The sequence below is a fragment of the Lonchura striata genome, chromosome 25, assembly GCF_046129695.1.
Source record: "Lonchura striata isolate bLonStr1 chromosome 25, bLonStr1.mat, whole genome shotgun sequence".
Lineage (NCBI taxonomy): Eukaryota > Metazoa > Chordata > Aves > Passeriformes > Estrildidae > Lonchura > Lonchura striata.
The window spans coordinates 6,258,738-6,278,009 of record NC_134627.1 but is presented as its reverse complement, the minus strand read 5'-3'; the positions used below and the strand labels follow the sequence as shown (position 1 = coordinate 6,278,009).

Below are 19,272 nucleotides of genomic sequence, written 5' to 3'. Positions count from 1 at the left end.
TGCCCCGGAAGTGCGCGGTGCGCGCGCGCACTGCCGTTGGCGCCGGCGGGAGACGCGGCGGTACCGGAGTCGGGCGGGGCGCGGAGCGGAGCGGAGCCTCGGCCGCGATGCCGCGGGAGATCATCACCCTGCAGCTGGGCCAGTGCGGCAACCAGAGTGAGCGCGGCACGGCCGCGGCGGGCCCGGGGGAGCGCGCGCCGGGCGGGGTCGGGATGCTGTGGGGGGGGCAGTTAGCGGGGCCTGGCGGGACGGGGCGGGGCTTGGGACGGGTGGGGTGGGGCCAGGCGGGATGGGGCGGGGCCTGCGGACCGGGGCGCTCCGGTCCCGGTCCCGGTCCCGGTCTCGGTCTCGGTCTCGGTCTCGGTCCCGGTCCCGGTCTCGGTCTCGGTCTCGGTCTCGGTCTCGGTCTGTCTAAGCGCTCCTCCCCGCAGTCGGGTTCGAGTTCTGGAAGCAGCTCTGCGCCGAGCACGGCATCAGCCCCGAGGGCATCGTGGAAGAGTTCGCCACCGAGGGCACCGACCGCAAGGACGTTTTCTTTTACCAGGTACGGGCGGCCGCGGAGCGGGCACCGAGTGCTGCCCTGCTCCCTGTGCCCCGGCAGTGCAGCCGGGCTGGCTGCGTCCCTGCCGCCACCGTGCGGGCGGGAGCGGCGGCTCGGCCCCGGTTCCCGCTCCGGGCTCCCGCCTGCGCTCCCGGTGTGTGAGCGGAGCCTGTGCGGGTGGAGCACAAGCACGAGGCTGTGGCTGCCATAGATAGTGGCTTATGTAAGCACCGGAGTTCCTCCCACTCCAGGCTGGCGGTGCTCTGGGCACAGAGACACACAGAGACGCTGCACTGAGCACAGGAGCAGCCTCTCTCTCCCTGCTCCCTCTGGCCAGGCCCGGCCATGTGGGGCTCACCTGCAGCCAGGGGTGGCTCACGCTCTGGCAGGGGAGGTGGCACCGAGCTGCAGCAGCATCGAGATCCTCTTGCTCCCGTTGTAGGCGGATGATGAGCACTACATCCCCCGGGCTGTGCTGCTGGACCTGGAGCCCCGTGTCATCCACTCCATCCTCAACTCCCCTTATGCCAACCTTTACAACCCAGAAAACATCTACCTGTCTGAGCATGGAGGGGGAGCTGGCAACAACTGGGCCAGTGGCTTCTCGCAGGTACCAGCCCTAGAGCTGCTGGGTGAGACTCTTCAGCCCTGGGGCTTTGTCCTGTGTCCATGTGCTGTGTGGCACCCTGGGCACAGCACCACACTGCCAGTCTGACTCGACTCACACTGAGCTTGAGCAGCTCTTCTCCATGTTCTGTGGGAAAGGAGCAAAACCAGTCCTGATCTCTCTTGCAGGGAGAAAAGATCCATGAAGATATTTTTGACATAATAGACAGAGAGGCTGATGGGAGTGACAGTTTGGAAGTAAGTAAACAAGGGATTTGGATCTGGTGGCCCTGCCTGGTGTTTTCCCAGCTAGGTTGCTCTTTGTAAGGTTGAGCTCAGCACTCTAGTGGGCACAGATTAGCTCAGTGAGATTCTGGGACTGAGCACAGAACGTGTAGAGAGGGGATCTAGGAACAGGGGGTCTGTCCATTCCCACTCCATCTGCCACCCTGCCCCAGGAGTTGTTCCACTGTTTGCTTGTGGGGCATTTTCTTTATGCTGTCCATGTGAACATGCACACCCTGTGTGCAGACAGGGCTGCCAGGTGTTCATGTCAGGCTGTGACATGGCAGCAGGGGAAGGGAGAACATCACTGAAACAATGGAGGACATTGAAGTGCCTGATGTGGGAGCTGAGCATGTGGGAGCTGCCCTGGAGTCAGGCAGTGGGAGCTTGGCCTCGGTCAGACTAGGAGGAGGGAGGGGTGTAAGGACCCAGGAAAGGGCTGAGGACATGCAGTTCCATTTCCTGGGATGGACTGGACCCTAGAGGTGACATTGGAGCTATTCCAGTTCTGTTCTGGGTGGGAATCCTGAGCGCTCCCGAGCAGTTGTTGCACTTTGCGGGGTGTGCAGAGATGCAGGTCCCACTGTGTGGGCAGGAGTGGCCTGAGGAGCTGTGGCTGCTGCTGGGGTCTGGAGGAGCTGGGGTCAGTCTGCTGCATCCATGCTCCCAGCTGCTGCACGGAGCTCTGGCCCTGTTGGCAGGTCTCTGCTGGAGGTAGCAGGGGTGACACATTGTCTGCCTGCTCTGGGGCTGAGCTTCACCTTCAGCACCTTCTGCTTCCTTGCAGGGCTTTGTGCTCTGCCACTCCATCGCTGGTGGAACAGGCTCTGGGCTGGGCTCCTACCTCCTGGAGAGGCTGAATGACAGGTGAGCCCAGCCCTGTCCCCTGCCCACAGCCCGTGCCTGGCCCAGCCTGGGCAGCCTGCCTGCAGCAGGAGCTGGAGAGCGCTGACTCAGAGCCACCACCCCCACCAAAACACTGCCTTGTGCAATCCCTGGCACGCTGCCTGCAGAAGGCTGGCTCCTGATACGCCTGGGGACTTCAGAGGCTTTGAAACTGGACTTGTTCTGTCCAAGCTCTGCCTTCCCTCAGCCTCCTTATCAGGCAGCTGCCTGCGGACACCCTGACGGTGCAGGGGAGGGTGGGAGGCTCTGACTGAAGGCTGTGAGCTGCCATCCTGGCCTGTTTCAGCTTGCATCCTCTTGAAAATACTTGTGAGCAGCTGCTTAATCAGCCTGTGGATGGCTCAGCCTCCCTGTAGCTCCTCTGGCAGCCGGCTGCTGTGCTGCTGGGGTAGGCATTGCTGGGACACATTCTCTCCCTCCCTGGGAGCCACTCTGGCTGCAGCTTTGGTGACTCACCCTGTCCTGAGCCCTGGAGACTGCTAAGGCAGCCTGTGGGAGGGGAGAGCATAGCTTGATGGTGTTAACCCTCAAGATGCTGCACTTCTCACTAGGTATCCCAAGAAACTGGTGGAGACCTACTCAGTGTTCCCAAACCAGGATGAGATGAGCGATGTTGTAGTCCAGCCGTACAACTCTCTGCTGACTCTGAAGAGGCTGACCCAGAATGCTGACTGTGTGGTAAGAGGCCTGTGGTGCAGCCAGCCCTGAGGAGACAGCCTTGTCCCCACAGCTCAGAACTGCAGCCCGTCCTGGGCCAGCACCGTGTGCCTGCGAGCCCGGGAGCAGCAATGAACAGACAGACAGATGGGCCAAGCAGATGTGGCTCCAGGGACCCTCACTGGTGCTAACCCCTGCAGAGCTGCCTGGCATATCTGCCTTGGGTCCAAGAGATGTTCCCAAGGCAGTGAGGACTGGCTGTGCTTCCTCTGTGCTGCAGCCCCTGCCTGAATGCAGCACCTGTGTCTTGTGCAGCACCCACGACATCCCCAGCCAGGCAGCGCCTTCAGCCTTTGCTCACGTCTAACCGAGACACTGCTCGTCCCTACAGCTGGTCCCTGCAGCTGGTCCCTGCACGTGGCAGTGCAGGAGCAGTTGCACTGGAGCTGCTGCAACTGGCAGTGCTGGCCCAGGGGTAGAGCTCTTTGGGAGAGCATGGGGAGCACAGCCAGGAGGGAGGGAAGAGGTTCCATTGAGGGTGTCAGTTACGTGCCACACATGAGTCAGCTGGTGGTTTCAAGTGTCTGCCACTTGTGCAGAGGGCTCCATCCAGGGCCTGTGCTGGACCACCTGGGACACACAGCCAGGACTGCCCTTCCTTGCTGCCTCAGGGGCCCTTCACAGAGCCAGGTTTGTCTTGCAGGTGGTTCTGGACAACACAGCCTTGAATCGGATCGCAACAGACCGGCTGCACATTCAGAACCCGTCATTCTCACAGATCAACCAGCTGGTGAGAAGGACTTTCCCTCAGGAGAAACCAGCATGGGGTTTCCCTGCTCTGTTCAGTTTAGTCTGAACCAGCTTCACGGGCTGGGCTCAGGGCTGGGCAGCCTGGAGCTGAGTGAAGGTCCTGTGCCCTTCCAGATGCCCCAGCTTCCCTTGGCATGTCAGCATGAGGCTCTGTGACCCTCTGCTGACCCTGTCCTCTCCCCTAGGTGTCCACCATCATGTCTGCCAGCACCACCACGCTCAGGTATCCCGGGTACATGAACAATGACCTGATCGGGCTGATCGCCTCGCTGATCCCCACGCCCCGGCTGCACTTCCTGATGACAGGCTACACACCACTCACCACGGACCAGTCGGTAAGGCAGCCCCGGGCTCTCCTTCCCACCCCCAAGGGCAGAGAGGCTGTCACACTCACCTTGCAGCATCTGTCAGCCCCGTCTCGCTGTGAGCTGTCACTGCACGTCCCAAACGCCAGGCCCACGTGCTCACACGTGACTGCTGCATGTGCAGTGAATCAGACATGAGCAGGCAGTTGTGCTTGTGCCAGGCTACCTGCTGCATGCATCAGGGTGGCTGTCGAGATCATCAGGGTCAGGACTGGCAAAAGCTACCCTTAGCAGTGATGAGAGCAAGGCCAGGAGAGTGGCCTTGCCAGTGCTGCCACCCCCATGAGCCATCAGCTTTAGCAGACACTAATGCTCATGGTCACTGGTGGTGGACTACAGGTGTCAGCCCATTCTTGAAGCTCAGTCTGTCTGAGAGTGAATTTGCCATCCCTCTACACTTCAAGTGCTGCTTCTTGCATTTTGCTGGTCCCTAACCAGTGCCCCCCAGCCCCTGGGGGGGCATTTCTGTTTCGGGAGGTGCTCACCTGCACTGACCCACCACGGCCCGGAAGGAACTAACAGCTGCTCTTCTCCTCTCCCTGTGTGCATTTCCTCAGGATGTTTCTCAGAGAAGCAAATCTGAAAAACTGCTGGCTCTGAAAAGGGTATCAGTGTGTGATCTGTCCTCCAAGGGAGGAGTGCGGGCAGGGCTCAGCCAATGGCTCAACCGGTGCAGGAGGGGGCTGGCACCTCACCCAGCTGTCCCTCCTGTGGGCAGTCTGGGTGCTGGCCCTGGCTGTGTCCCCCCTGGCCAGCAGCAGCTGGGCAAAGCCCCAGCACCACTTGGGGAGTGGCCAGGCTGCCCATAGCTCAGAGCTGGGCAAGGCAGGGAGGTCATGCAGTGGAGAGCAACCCCTTTCCTGTTGAACCCCACTGCTCCCTGCCAGGCAGTGGGACAGGACCCATGTTTGACAGCAAAAACATAAAACAGGTCCCTGTCCCTCTGTTCTCAGTAGAGCTTCACCCCCAGCCCCTGCTGTGCTGCGAGCTGGAGGCCAGACAGCCCCAATGCTGGAGCCTCCACTGACACTCTGTTTCTTGGCCTGGCCATGCCTGTTGTGTGGTGTTGGCATTTCCCTGTCTAGCATGTGGCTTTGCATGTGACTCCATCCCCAGGGTGAGGGCATTTCTGTCTAGCTGCCCCCTGCTCCTGTGTGTGTGTGTGTGTGTGTGTGTGTGTGTGTGTGTACCAGGCAGCAGGAGGGCAGGGAGCAACACACCTACTCCCTCTGACCCCTGGCTGGCCTGTGCAGGTGGCCAGTGTGAGGAAAACCACAGTCCTGGACGTGATGAGAAGGTTGCTGCAGCCTAAAAACGTGATGGTGTCCACAGGGCGAGACAGGCAGACCAACCACTGCTACATTGCCATCCTCAACATCATCCAGGGGGAGGTGGATCCTACACAGGTGAGTCCCCGTGGCAGTTCAGGTGCTGATGGCCATGGAGTGGCTCAGGGAAGAACATGTGCAGTGCTTGAGAGCTGTCGTCAGGTTGCTCCTGTTTGGGCTTTGCCTCATGGAAAGGCTGCTGAAATCCACCTTCCCATGGCTGTGCTTCCTGTGAGGAGCAGCTCCTGGGTCTGCTGCGGCCATGCTGTTTGTCCCTCACTCTGCTGTCCCTTGCTGTTCTCATCCCACCAGGTTCACAAGAGTCTGCAGCGGATCCGGGAGAGGAAGTTGGCCAACTTCATCCCCTGGGGCCCTGCCAGCATCCAGGTGGCTTTGTCCCGCAAGTCCCCTTACCTGCCGTCCGCTCACCGCGTCAGCGGGCTCATGATGGCAAACCACACCAACATCTCCTCGGTGAGTGCCTTCCAGACCTCGTGTCCCTTCAGTCTGGGCCTGTCATGAAGCCAGGGACGGGGGTGGGTGGCTCCCAGCGGGGCTCAGTGTCCTCCCATCAGTCCTGCTGGCTTCTCTTGGGAGGGGTCCCTGGGGAGGGAGCTCTGCCCGCCTGACCCGGCGCTGCTCCCCAGCTGTTTGAGCGGACGTGCCGGCAGTACGACAAGCTGCGCAAGCGAGAGGCTTTCCTGGAGCAGTTCCGCAAGGAGGACATCTTCAAGGACAACTTCGACGAGCTGGACAACTCCCGGGAGATCGTGCAGCAGCTGATCGACGAGTATCACGCAGCCACACGCCCTGACTACATCTCCTGGGGCACGCAGGAACAGTGAGTGCCCTGCCAGGAGACGGGAAGGTCCATGGCCACCCCCACGCACGCCGGCAGGGCTCGTCCCTGCCGTGCCCACGTTTGTCACCCCTCAGCGCTGCCAGGTGCGGCAGAGCCCTCGTGCCAGGGCTCCTCTGTGGAAAGCTCTGCGGGCAGCCCGCAGCTCCTCGGCGGGGGACAGCCCCCGCCCCACCGTGTGCCCTGGCCCAGGACAGGACTGGGGCAGCTGCGCGCTCTGCTGGGAGGGAACCTCTGCCTGTGGGAGCAACACTTGCTGTGAGGAGGAGGAGAGTGACCCTGGGGCTGGGAACAGGCCTGGCCCCCCGAGTTTGGGCGCACGCAACCCCTGTGGCCAAAGGCTCCGTGTGGCTGAGCTAGTCCTTGCCCTGGGCAGGAGCCTTGTTCCTCCTTGGCCAGATCAGGCCTGGGGCACGGGCTGTATCTATATTTTTGTAGGTTATTTTGCTTTAATAAAGGCTGTTCCTGCACTGATGCTGGCTGCATGACTCCAGATTGAACAGCCAGGCAGGGAAGCCAGATTCAGAGACTGGGGTTGGTGCTTGCCTTGTCTTTCTGGCCAGCCAGCCCCATTGCACAGGAGTATCATGGCCACTGCTCACCGGCATATCCTGGGGTGTGCAGCCAGCTCTGCCCCAGCTAGCAGTGCCATGGGCCCCAGGCAGCACTGGGCAACTGCTGCAGCAGAGCCAGAAATACTGGCAGGACCTGCCGGCACGGCTGACCAGGGCTGGGACTGGCACCGCCCTGCCCGCAGAGCACACAGCACCCACATGGATATTCTACAGGAGTGAGGCCCTGTGCGGGGTGGGCCATGCGGGTCTGGGGGTGCCCTCAGCACTCAGCAGCCGAGGCAGGGGACAGCAACACCAGGAAGGACATGGGTGTCAGGCCGTACAGTGTCAGGGTTACAGACACAGCAGCTCTGGTCCTGACCTGTGGGAGTTGGGCTGTGGCCTGGGGACAAGGGGCAGTGCTGGCACCATCCCAAGCCCAGACAGCCCAAAGTGAAAATTAGCATTTTCCTCTTACTCTTTGGGGCACAGAGCAGGTGACTAAAAATACAGCCACCGTGGCAGCATGGGCTCCCACACCCGTTTGGCAGCGGCCCCCGTGGCTGGGGCAGTTCCCCCCGCCGGGGCAGCCAGTGCCAGGGGCTGCCGGGGAGCTGGAGCTGCCTGTGCTCTTGGTGAAATGCCAAAGGTCGCCTGGCAATGACCAGAGGGACAGCAGTCCCTGCCCCCAGGGACACACTGTGCTGCTCCTCCCCGCTGCCTGTCCCGGGCCCTGCTGCCCTAGCTGCCCCAGGGATCCGACTGTCCCAGCCTCCCGCTGTCAGCCCACGCTCCAGGACAGGAGGCCCAGCCTTTCCTTTGTGCATTTATTTAGAAAAACAACCAACCAACCCCCCCCATCCCAAGACAGAACCAACAAACTCTACAGAGGCAACACTGAGGGGCCAAGCCCCAGCCGTACCAGCTGCCACTTCACCAGCCACCCCTGTGACATAAACCTGGCCACAGGGCCACCGCAGAGCCCAGCCACTCGTGCAGGAGGAGCCCGTGGGTCCCCAGGGCAGCTTGGCCAAAAGCCGCCCGCAGCTTTCCAGAAGGGGTGGGTCCAGAGGACGGACAGACAGATGATGGCACAGCACTACTGCCTGGTACCCTCTGCTCTGCCCGGGGCATGAGCAGAGTGGCCAGGCAACACAAGTGCTGGAGGCAAAGGCACCAGGGTATAGGGGACGGGGACAGGCCTGGGGGCAGCTGCCCGCCAGGGAAAGTGCTGGGAGACGTGGGGAGCACAGGCGTCTCAAAATAAATTAAGGGAATAGCCAGAAAGGCAATGGCAGTGGGGGAGCACGACCCCCTGGCCCCCTGCTCTCTGGAGCAGCTGGGGGCCAGCACAGACCTGCCACTTGCTGCCGGGCTTGGCTGCCCTCCCACGCCGGCCATGGGAGCACCTCCGTGGCCACACCAGCTGCTGGGCTAGCTGTGGGAGGAACCCACTGGTGGCCGGTGCTGCCAGGGCTCGGGTGCAGGGCAGAGCCCCTGGGGCAGCACACTGGGCTCCAAAGTGGGGGGACTGGTGGGAGGCTCCTGGGGCTGGGACAGCCGCTGGGCACCCGCAGAGGCGAGGTACGTGTTGAGGAGCTGGGCAATCTCATCCACCTGCAGGCAGAGGGGGCATAGGGGGTCAGGCTGGGACACCCTTGGTGACGGGGGAGGGTGGAGGGATGGCAGCTCCTTACCTGGGAGGTCTCAAAGAGCAGGTCTCGATCCTCCACGGAGAGGCGGAAGGTGCTGCTGTCAGAGGCACCAAAGGAGGAGATGCGGCCGTAGCAGAAGCTGTCCAAGGGCTCGGGCTCTCCCGGCTTGTAGAGTGAGACCGCCTTGGCCCCGATGCCCAGCCACAGGCGCTGGGGCCCAGGGCCCACTGGGCTCTGCAAGGGACAGGGGTGTCAGGGTTGTCCACTGCCAGGGCTGCCCCTGTACCACACCCAGCCGGGGCCTCACCGCTTGCAGGTCGACATCGAAGAGTGTGGAGCCGAAGCCAGGCCACTCCCGCACCAAGGCCACGTAGGCGGCCATGGCCTCGGGCCGGCCCATGCCCTGCAGCAGCTTCCACTTCTCCACGATGGCAGCCATGGTGCTGGCCCCCTCCTCACGCAGACGGCCCCGCAGGCGCTGGTCCCGCTCTGCTCGCTGCTTGGCCAGCGCCTGGCCCCAGAGCCCCCCGGCCAGCAGCCCTGCGCGCAGCCGGGCCCCCCGGCACTTGGCCGGGGGCCGGTGGGGCAGGGGCGACAGGCGGGCGTGCAGCACGCGGGGTGGGAAGAGCTCCTCCAGGCGCGGGAAGGGCACGTGGGTGGAGAAGTCGCTGTTGAGACTCTGCAGGCGCAGGGCCGCCAGCGTCTGCAGCGTCTCCTCCGACGTGGGCACGTAGCCCCGCAGCACCATCTCGTGCGCCTGTGAGAGAGCGGGGTGAGCCGGCACGGCCACCCCGGCACGGCACGGCACGGCCACCCCAGAGTGCCACTCACCTGCTCAAAGAGGAGGGCAAACTCCAGGCTGTCCCGTGGCACATTGTCCGTGTCCAGGAAGCCATAGTGCTTGAAGCAGAGCCGGCATGGTGGGTCCTGCTCCCGGTCCTCTCCAGCCAGGCTGCAGCAGACAGGACCGGCTCCATCAGCTTGTGGATGTGCCCCATACCCATCTGTCCCCTCCCACACGTGGCTCCCCAGCCCCTCTCCTCCATAGGCAGCAGAACAGGACATTTACTTTTCAAACCTGGTGAGGACATCAGCCAGCAGTGTGGCACTGCCCACTGGCTGCTCCCGTCGCCGGGACTGCTCGTAGAGCGCAAAGAGGTTGGGGCTCTGGGACAGCCCCAGGCGTGACACAAGTTCCTGGGCCACCTGGGCGAGACAAAGGCAACCGATGGTGACCACGTGTTCCTGGCCACGGCACTCAGGGCTGCAAAGGGACACAGATAGGTCATGGTGGGCAAAGGCAGACAGCTCCAGCCCCTCTCCACCACGGTTCAGCTGGGAGAGGCCCTGCTCACCTGCTGTGGCACACTGCCCACCCAACCCTGTGCATCAAAATGTCCCCAGCCCCCTGCACAGCTGTAACCCCTCACCTCCTGGGCTGTGGTGTGGGAACTGATGGCCACACTGCAGGCGGGTGCCCCAGGGCAGTGCACTGTGCAGATCATCTCTTGCCGCTGCATCAGCACCAGGATCTCCTCCAGAGAGGGCACGCACTCCCTCCCCTTCGTCTTTCCCAACGCCTCCCGGATGAAACAGGCGTACTTGGCCATCTCCGAGGCAGGGAAACGATTCTCTGTCCTGCAAGAAATGCCAGGAGGATCAGGGTGGCACTGATCTGAGTGGCGCCTGGCACCTGGCAAGCTCTCTGGCACCCCTGAGCTGGCACCCCTGGCACTCACCTGTCCAGGTGGAAGCGCAGGAAGCGCAGGACAGGCGGGGAGGGCAGGAAGGTGCAGCTCATGCAGGTGAGGAGCTGCCAGTAGTGCAGGTCGCCCTGCCCGCCCGGCGCCGGCGGCTCCGTAGTCTGCTTCACCAGCTGGCAGTAGATCTCATCCACCAGCGGCGGCAGGTCCAGGCAGGTCTGCAGGACACCCTGCATCAGCGGCACTGGGTCCCGCTCTGACTCCAGCTGCTGCAGCGAGTTGAAGAGCTTCACAGCCTCGTCGCGCAGCGTGGTGTAGCTGCGGGGGCCGGGGGCTGTGGGATGGGATGAGGGTTAACAGCCCCGTGGTCCTCCCCAGGACCCCTGCCAGCAGCTGGGCCCTGTCCTCACACCCAGGGCCAGCCGGGCCCCAGCCCAGCGCCCGCCTGTCCCGCACAACATCCAGCCCAGCCATCACTGCCACCCTCCCAGAGTGTGGGACCCAGCTCTGTGCCCCCCACCTCCGCTCACCGCTTTGGTCCAGGCTGCCATAGGGGAAGGGCAGCAGGGGAGCGTAGAGGGGGCCACTGGTGTAGCGCAGGATGGGGTTGCAGCGATAGATCTGCTCCAGAACCTCGGGGCTGTCTCTGTGCTCCTGGGGGAGCAAAGCAATGGCAGCAGCTGCAGAGGGATAACCTGGCCGAGTGCCTGGCACAGACCCCCACCACCACCCTGGGGCATGCAAGGCCCCAAACATCCACCCCAGCGCTGCCTAGGGCTGTGGGCATGGGCAGCCCGGTGCCATGGGCTCACCTCGACATCACGCATGAGCAGCTGGGTGGGCGTTTGGACAGGGGCTTTGCTGTCAATGACCTTCTGCACGGCGCACACCCAGCGTACAGCCTCGTTGAGGTGCTCCGTGTACAGGCGGTAGCAGTGCTTCCTGCCAAACACCGTCACGCTCCAGTAGCCTGCGAGGGACAGACCCACTCACCCACTGCCCACCAGCACCCCAGCCAGGCTGGCTCAGCACCCCAGGGCTCAGCATAGCCTCTCCTCTGGGCAAAAGAGGCCCTCAGGGCTGGGAGGGTAACACAGGGCACGACTGTGCTGGGAAGACGCAGCCCAGCCAAGGGGCACGGGCACCTCACCCGTCTCCTTGTAGAGCTGCTTGTCTGGCCAGAGCACACAGCAGAGGCTGGTGAGCACCAGGGAGCCCAGGCGCCTGGCCCCCTTCTCGTTGCTGCTGTAGTAGTCCAGGGAGTCGGGCGTCAGCACGAACCAGTACTTCCGAGGACGGATCCAGGGGGTCTTCATGCAGCCCCGCATCTCCCTCTGCAGCCAGCCTGGGAACGGGAAACCCTCAGCCCTCACTGACATCCACCCCACCCCTTCTCAGCACAGGGAAGGGTCTGCACAGGCCCCTCATCCCTCTGGGATGGGACCAGCCACAGCTGGGGCACAATCCCACCTTTCACAAGAACGTCAGGGTCATCCTCCACTGGCCCTGGGCCCTTCTCCACGATGAGGCTGCGCATCTCCTCTGCAACAAGCAGGGACCTGAGGACAACGTGGGGCTGAGCTCAGGTACCTGCGGGGGTCTCACACAACCCCTGAGCAGGGAGCTGGCCTCGGGGCTGGGATGAGCTGGGGCCCAAGGGGCTCTGGGCACCCCACAGCCCTGCGGTGGGAACACAGCAAAGTCATTGGGTGCAAATGACCCCGGCTAAAAATAAGCTGTTTGCAGTCTTGGCCCTGCCAAGGAATTCGGAAAATGAACAACCAGGAAGGAATGTTGGCAGCAGCGTCAGTACTGCGAGCACAGCGAGCGAGCAGGCCCCTGTGCCCCGGCACCCCATCTTCCTCAGCACCAACCACCCCAGGGCACAGCCTCTGCTGATGGACACAGCCTGGCAGAGCCTCTTGGCACAGGAAGAGTCACGCACAGCCCCATCAGCTAAGCCTGCAGCAGTCAAGTATCCGGCATGGCAGGGGGATGGAGACATGCCTGAGGATGCGCCAGGGACGGGGACAAGCACGGCAGTCCCGGCTCTGCCGCTCCCTGCTCTACCTGACAGAGCAGCACAGCCTGGTGCTGGCTCAGTGGGCAGGATGGTTCAGCACACGCCAGCACCAGGCAACCTCCCACAACATGCCAGTCCCTCAGCTCCTGCAGCACTGCACAAGGGACACAGGGCAGGGGAACACTCACCGCTCCGAGCCACTGCTGCTACGGGTGGGCTGGCTCAGGCTCACCTCCAGGGATCCCTGGGGAGGAAGGAGACGTCTCAGTCCCACGGTCATTACCTGGCATTCCTGGGATCCTCCCGCATGACTGTATGCCTCCTCCTCAACCCAGCTCCGGGCCCAGAGAGACAAGCTCACATCCTGCTGCCATGGGGCAGGAGAGCCCTGGCACCCACAAGGCCACGGTAAGAGCCAGGGCTGCAGCTGGGGCACCCCGGGTGCGGGGGCAGCCGGCGGGCGCGCTGGCCATGTGTCCTCAGCTGACCCAGCTGGCTGAATACCGTGCAGAATTGCACAAGGTCAGTGCTGAGTAATACGCTTACGGCACAAAGTCCCATTGTAATGGGGCCACTGACTTCCTGCCCGCGGCGGTGGGACGCAGCACTGGGAAGTCCCTGGCCCTGCAGTGGGACAGGGTCAGTTCCTCCTCACACAACTTGACATGGACAGTGCCGCTCACGTGACAAACCCTGGCACACATGCTGGGACACGAGGCAGAGCCCAGGCACAGGCAGGCACCGGGTCGGGCAGGGCGCCCAGCGGAGTGGGGTGCGGGGACATGGAAGCACCGGCAGTGCTGTCCTGGGAGATGCACGGGAGCTCCTGCCAGCTGCAGCCCAACAGGGCAGCCAGAGGCTCGACAGGCCGGAGCACGCAACGCCAAGAAAAAGAGACAGACGCTAAAAATAGCGACAGGGAGGGGGGAGCCGCCGCAGGTATGGCTGTGCTGTGGGGCAGGGCCGGGTGCCACTGACCTGTGGCATTAAGGGCACCTGTCACATAGTGCGGGTAGCCATGCACAGGGCCAGCACCTCCAGACACTGTCCCACTCGCCTCACACGCTCCTCAGGGCTGCAGGCATGGAGGCAGTGCCTCGTTTCTCGCAGCAGTCCAGAGGAGGCAGCGGTGGCAGCCGGCTCTTTCTCAGGGATATAAATAAACAGGAGAGGAGCTGCGGCGACAGGGCCAGGGTAGCTGCTCCCACGCTCCCACGAAGGGGCGGTTGACACTGTGGATTTCCAAGGACCCCCTGGCCACAGCAAAGGGCTCTCAGGGGAGCTGGCGTCACCAGTCGCCCACGCCAGCCTGGAGCCAGTGTGGCCCATGGGATGTGGGAAGCCCAAAGATGCTTCCTCACGTAGCTGCGCCCTTGGCACTGCCACCAGTCCCCAGAGGACCCAGCTGCGGCTCTGTCACGGTCCCCACTTCCCACTGTCCCACTGCTGCAAAAAGGGACCTGCTTCTACGGGACCGACAGAGCCAGCACCGACAGAGCCAGAGCCGTGCTGCAGCCCTCGCAGTGGGCAAGGGAGAGGAGCCACAGCAAGCGAGAGCAGGCAGTCACCACCCCCGTGTCCCCCGAGTCCGGGGGATTCGGCCCCACGGCCCTCGGTGCAGGAGAGCGGCGGGACAGTCCGGAGCCCCGGGAGCTGCCCCCGCGCCCCGCGCTATCAGCCGCCGCACACGCAGCCCGGCCGGAGGAAGCACCGGTTTCCGCCACTCCGTTTCCCTCCAGAGAGGAAGCAGCCGGAGAGGGGAGATCCAGGCCCGCTCTCCGCGCCCGGCACGTGCTCCCGGGACAGTCCCGGTGCGCTCCGGCGGGACAGCCCGGGGCCCCGCCGCGCACCGGGCCGCCGCGGCTCTGCCACGGCAGCCAGACCCCGCGCAGCTCCGTGCCAAGGAGCGGGCAGGAGCACCGGCGGCAGCGGCTCCGGGACGGTCGGCCCTGCCCCGCGAGCCCGGGACCTCCGCGCCCGCCCGGAGCCTTCCGTGGGCTGCGGCTGCCCGCACCCGCCGGAACGACCCCGCGGGACCGCCCCGCCGGCCCGTCTGTGCTCGCCCCGGTGGCCGTCCCAGAGCCGCTGCCGGCCCCACCTGGTCTCCCTGAGCGCGGAGCTCGAAGGACGCCTCCTCCTCCTCTTCGGCCTCGCCGTCCGCCTCCCGCTCCGCCTCGCCGTAGTCCCGCCGCAGCAGCGTGAAGCCCCGTCGACAGCACAGCAGCCACCACAGCCCGCCGGGGAACGGCATCGCCCCGCCGACACCAACGGGACGGCACCGGGACGCGACGGGACCGGCCCGCCCCGCGCACCGGCCGCCGGCCCCGCCGCCGCCCCGGGCGGGCCGGGCCGCGCGTCACCGGGCGCCGCCAATCGCCGCGCGCGGCCCGGGGCGGAGCTCCCGCCCGGGGCGGCGGGGCCGCCGCTGCGTCAGCGCGGGGCGGGGGCAGCGCGGGCCGGGCTGCCGGGGGCCGGTGCTCTGCCACCGGCGGGGCGCACCGGGGACCCTCGGCACCTGGCGGGGCACCGTCACTGAGCACCGCCTGCGCCCGGTGTGGGCACCGGCACCGGGCACGGGCCCTGCCCTGCCCCGCGGCACCCGCATCATGCGCTGCCCCCGCTCCTGCGTGCGGCAGCACTGGCGCCCGTCCCAGCATGGCGACTCAGCCCGGTGTGGTGCCAAGTTTGTGCCAGCGGGCAGCACCGTGGGCCCTGTGCTCGGGCAGGAGGGCACCGGGGGCAGGAGGACACCGTGGTCAGGAGGGCACCGTGGGCAGGGGGACACCGTGGTCAGGAGGGCACCGTGGGCCCTGTGCTTGGGCAGGAGGGCACCGTGGGCAGGGGGACACCGGGGGCAGGAGGACACCGTGGGCAGGGGGACACCGTGGGCAGGGGGACACCATGCCCAGACACGCCTGTCCTGCAGGCCCTCATAGCGACTTTCCACAAAGGAGATGGTGGAAGTTGTTCATGGTGGGCTCCCAGCCAGTGCCACAACTGTGTGGCTCAGCTCATCCATGAGCTCTGCCCAGTGGCAGGGGGTCTGGGGTAGCCTCAAGCCATGGGTGCCATGGCAGCGTCCAGGCCCTGGCCCCACTCCCGAAGCACCAGGAGTTAAAGCTCTGGCTTCGCTACAGCTGCTGGGTCACCGCCGTCCCTGGGAGCCTGGGTGCTGGGATGCGCCGGCAGGAAGCTCCAGCTGCCAGTTCCCCTCCCACGCAGCCTGCTCTGGATTGTGCCTGGGGCTGAGCCTCTGGTGTGGGCCCGGCTGTGCAGCCAGGCCAGGCACAAGCATTGAGCAGAGCCCACCAGCTGTGGGGGCATCAGAGAACTGGAACGGGACCACCCGAGACCACAGGCTGGGTGGGCAGCAGGGGCAGCTGTTCTGCCTGGCCAAGAACTGCCCGAATCTGGCTCTTGATCCCCCACCGAGGGTTGTGGGGGACAGAGGCCCATCACCCTGCCTCTGTGGCTGCTGAGTCAGCAGTAACCTGTTTCTGGCCCAGGTGTAGGTGAAGCTTCTGGAATAGCTTCTTGCACTTGAGCCCTGGCTAATCCCAGGCAGAACAGGGGGTGAACAGGAAGTAGCCTCCAGCCCCAGCAGGACCAGGAGGTGCTTCTCTGCATGCCCAGCTCTGCTGGGAGACTCCATGAGCAGCTGCACCACAGCCAAGCCCGGTCCTGCTCCTGGCACCGTGGAGTGCTTCTTTAGCCAGGCCTGGTGAGTGTGACACTGCACTGTCCCGGCGCTGCAGGCCCATGTCCCCGTGTGCCAGCCCGTGGGACATGTGGTGCTCGCCATGTCCTAGCCCGTGGTCGTGTGTTGGTCGCCACATGTCCGGGCCGGGCCAGCCCCAGCACAGCCCCCTGGTGCTGCAGAGCCTCTGGGCCGGGATGTGCCGTGGCAGAGCAGCTCGTGGGGGGAGTAAGGAGGGGAGACAAACGTGTCTCTGCCCCCGCCCTGGGGTGCAGGACCCAAGGAGGGTTTTTCCGGGGGGGGTCTCTGCTGTCCCCTCTCCAGGGCCCTGTCCCTCCAGCGCCGGGGACGAGCGGAGGGCGACCAGGAAGCGCGAGCTTCTGCTGCCTCCTGCAGGCATCGCCCGCCGGTGCCGGTGGCCACGGAGCCGCCCCGGCCCCACAAAACCTCCCGGGGCGGCGTCGCCCCGCACGGAGACTGCGTTCTCCCAGCGGGACTCGTTCGGTGTTTATTGCGAGAGAGGGAACCAGCTGCCTGCCTGTCCCCAGTGTTGCACCCGCCGAACCGGCTCACCGGCACCGCCCGGACCCCCGGAACACGCGGAACATTGCCCGGCCCGCGACGCGGTGACATTGCAGGGCTGCCCTGAATCGCGCGTGGCATTGCGGGGACCGGGCAGTGGAGGCACTCGCAGGGCACGCAGGCGCTGCGGGGCTGCTCTCCGCTCTGCTCGGGCGTGTGCAGGCACCGTGCGGATTGCCGGGCGCTGCCCGCGTCCCGCTGCTCGCTGCGGCAGGTCTGCGCACGGACGGGGCTGTCCCCGGGGAACCGCGGAGGGACCGAACCCCGCGGCGCCGGTCCGTGCCCCGGCCGCGGGCACTGTGCTCCTACACCACGGCCAAGGAGCTGGAGACCGATGTCCGCCGGCGGGGCCTGGAGAAGCCGGAGCAGCGCGGGTCGAGGGAGTCCACGCAGCCGGCGTCGCTGGCGAGCAGCCACAGCTCCTGGCGGAAGCGCTGGCCGAGGAAGGCGTAGAGCAGCGGGTTGAGGCAGCAGCGCAGGTACGCCAGCCCGCCGGTGACCAGCAGCGCCAGGTCCTTGCGGCGGCTCTGGGCGCAGCTCATCTCCCAGCTGGCCAGCAGCTCGGCCGCGTCCAGCAGCACCATCAGGCTGTGGGGCAGCTGCAGGGCCACAAACACGAGCACGAGGGCCAGCAGCACCCGCAGCGCCCGCTGGGGCTGGGCACCGCGGGCCGCCAGCAGTGTCCGTGCCACAGCCGCGTAGCAGCTCGCCATCACCAGCAAGGGCACCGCGAAGCTGAGCACCACCTGCAGCAGGTTGGTGGCTCCCCGGGCTGCCCGGGAGACCACACGGGGGAAAACGACACGGCAGAGCCGGAGATCCTGGTGCTGCTCTGCCTGGCTGTAGATGAATTGGGGCAGGGCTAGCAGCGTGGCCAGCAGCCAGGCCAGCCCCGCCGCCAGCCAGCCCAGGCGGCGAGCTCGTGGGCGCAGGCGGTAAGCAGCCGGCGCCCGCACGATGGCCACATAGCGATCCGCGCTGATGCCCGTGAGGAGCAGGAAGCCGCTGTAGAAGTTGAGGGCATGGAGACCTTGCAGCACCTTGCAGGCGGCTGTGCCTGGGGACCAGCCCAGCAGCGCGTCAGTGATGGCGAAGGGCAGCGTCAGGAGCAGCAGGAGGTCGGACAGAGCGAGGTGCAGGAGGCAGACATCGGTGATGCTGTGTGCCTGGCGGTAGCGGGTGTGTGTGAGCAGCACCAGCCCGTTCCCCACTATGCCCAGCAGCAAGAACAGCAGGTACACGGCAGGCTGGAAGGTGCGGGCAAAGCCCTGTACTCCCTGCTTCTCACAGAGCTCAGGCAACATGCTGACCTCGCCCGAGTACTCGTCCTCCCAAGGGAAGAACTCAGTGGTGGCCATCAGCTCTGTTGAGACGGGGCTGGGAGTCACCTGTGCAGAGGGAGGCTGAGTGAGGAGGGCTCGGCAGGGGTGGCCCGGCCACGAGGTGAAACCACACCCAGGGAAGCCCTTCTCCACCCAGCCTGGATGTGCCGCGGCCCCTGGTCCCTGGCCCTACATGTGGGGTTTGTTTTTGTCTCACACCCACCCCGCAGCAGCAGGAGTTTTGATGTGCTCAGTTGCAAGAGCAACCACATACTTCCTGAGCAGCCATCTGCAATGCAGAGCTGGTGGAGGGACATGAGCCCAGCCACGGTGTCCCTAGCACAGCACCGTGTCCCACAAACTAACCCTGCACGTACCCGGGATCTGCTCCAGGGCTCAGCACCCAGCCTACGGCCCCAGCCCTGGGCAGTTGAGTCTTGGGGATCCACACCAGCATCCTCAGGTGCCCAAAGCCCCCACGCACCACCCTGGGGATCCCAGTGTAGGCACTGCCCAGTCCTGCTCCCAGATGGGGAGCTCCCAGCTTGCAGGCAGCTGAGCACAGTGCTCCCACCCCCCAGCTGCTCAGCCCTGCTCTGGGGCAGTGGGACAGTGCTGCAGCCTGGCACTGCTCAGTTGGGACCCCACTGATCTGCAGATCTGACACTCTCTGACTCGCAGTAGCCTCATAACAGCAATTTCACTCTGGCCCCTGTCAGTGAACCCAGGCAGCTGGGCTTGGGCCCCTCAACTGCTCTGGGGCCGCAGGTGGGATCAGAACCCAGTGCCAGAGCAGGCTGACTCTCCAGCAGCTCCTCTAGCCCCTTTCCTGCCCAGGGCCCCAGGGGCCTGGAGCACCAAGCACTGCCCTGATTCCCCAGTCTAAACCCACAGGACTCACAAGAGAACTACTTAAACACTAAGAAAAGCCAGTGATGGGGGGGTCCTGCCTGGCTCCCATCAAACCCCTCGCCCTGCAGCCCCCTCACCTGCTCTGTCATTGCACAGCAGATCCTTTCCCCTGGCCGGTGGGTCTGAAGCTGTTGGTGTCTCAGGCTCTGTGACCTGTGGTTTGACCACGTGCTGTTCCTGATACCGAGAACCGTGCAGAGCAGACCCAGCCCTGGGGACGAAGGTGGCAGGTGTGACACCACATTGGAGCTGGAAATGAATTTTTTATTTGGTGCATCTTTTACTTGTGCATGCTGGGGACAGAAATAGCAGCTCTGCTCAGTCTCTGTCATGTGGGTGTGCAGGCCAAACCCAGGAGCACCCAGCCAGGGGAGCAGGGTCTGGATGAGGGCATCCAGCACCTGCAGGAAACTCCAGCCTACCCCAGGGCTGTTGTTGGCTTCTGCAGGACCAGAAGGAATGGGGCC

General features: G+C 64.8%; 3 protein-coding genes across 3 annotated transcripts; 1 reads left to right on the top strand and 2 right to left on the bottom strand.

Moving 5' to 3' along the window:
• On the top strand, positions 1 to 6,831 carry TUBG1 (tubulin gamma 1). Its single transcript, XM_021532839.3, has 11 exons — positions 1 to 156; positions 432 to 544; positions 984 to 1,151; positions 1,337 to 1,405; positions 2,220 to 2,299; positions 2,890 to 3,016; positions 3,699 to 3,785; positions 3,991 to 4,140; positions 5,424 to 5,576; positions 5,811 to 5,972; positions 6,146 to 6,831. The coding sequence occupies exons 1-11, from the start codon at positions 108 to 110 to the stop codon at positions 6,341 to 6,343; spliced, it is 1,356 nt and encodes a 451-aa protein (XP_021388514.1). The 5' UTR covers positions 1 to 107; the 3' UTR covers positions 6,344 to 6,831.
• Positions 6,832 to 7,724: 893 nt separating this feature from the next.
• On the bottom strand, positions 7,725 to 14,618 carry PLEKHH3 (pleckstrin homology, MyTH4 and FERM domain containing H3). Its single transcript, XM_031507070.2, has 13 exons — positions 14,391 to 14,618; positions 12,481 to 12,536; positions 11,740 to 11,828; positions 11,420 to 11,614; positions 11,082 to 11,239; positions 10,800 to 10,923; positions 10,306 to 10,603; positions 9,997 to 10,204; positions 9,636 to 9,772; positions 9,398 to 9,518; positions 8,874 to 9,323; positions 8,609 to 8,800; positions 7,725 to 8,528 (listed from the first exon to the last, which is right to left on the bottom strand). The coding sequence occupies exons 1-13, from the start codon at positions 14,541 to 14,543 to the stop codon at positions 8,346 to 8,348; spliced, it is 2,364 nt and encodes a 787-aa protein (XP_031362930.2). The 5' UTR covers positions 14,544 to 14,618; the 3' UTR covers positions 7,725 to 8,345.
• Positions 14,619 to 16,876: 2,258 nt separating this feature from the next.
• CCR10 (C-C motif chemokine receptor 10) lies at positions 16,877 to 18,894 on the bottom strand. The gene is made up of 2 exons (XM_021532843.3): positions 18,883 to 18,894; positions 16,877 to 18,082 (listed from the first exon to the last, which is right to left on the bottom strand). The coding sequence occupies exons 1-2, from the start codon at positions 18,892 to 18,894 to the stop codon at positions 16,877 to 16,879; spliced, it is 1,218 nt and encodes a 405-aa protein (XP_021388518.2).
• Positions 18,895 to 19,272: the final 378 nt, after the last annotated feature.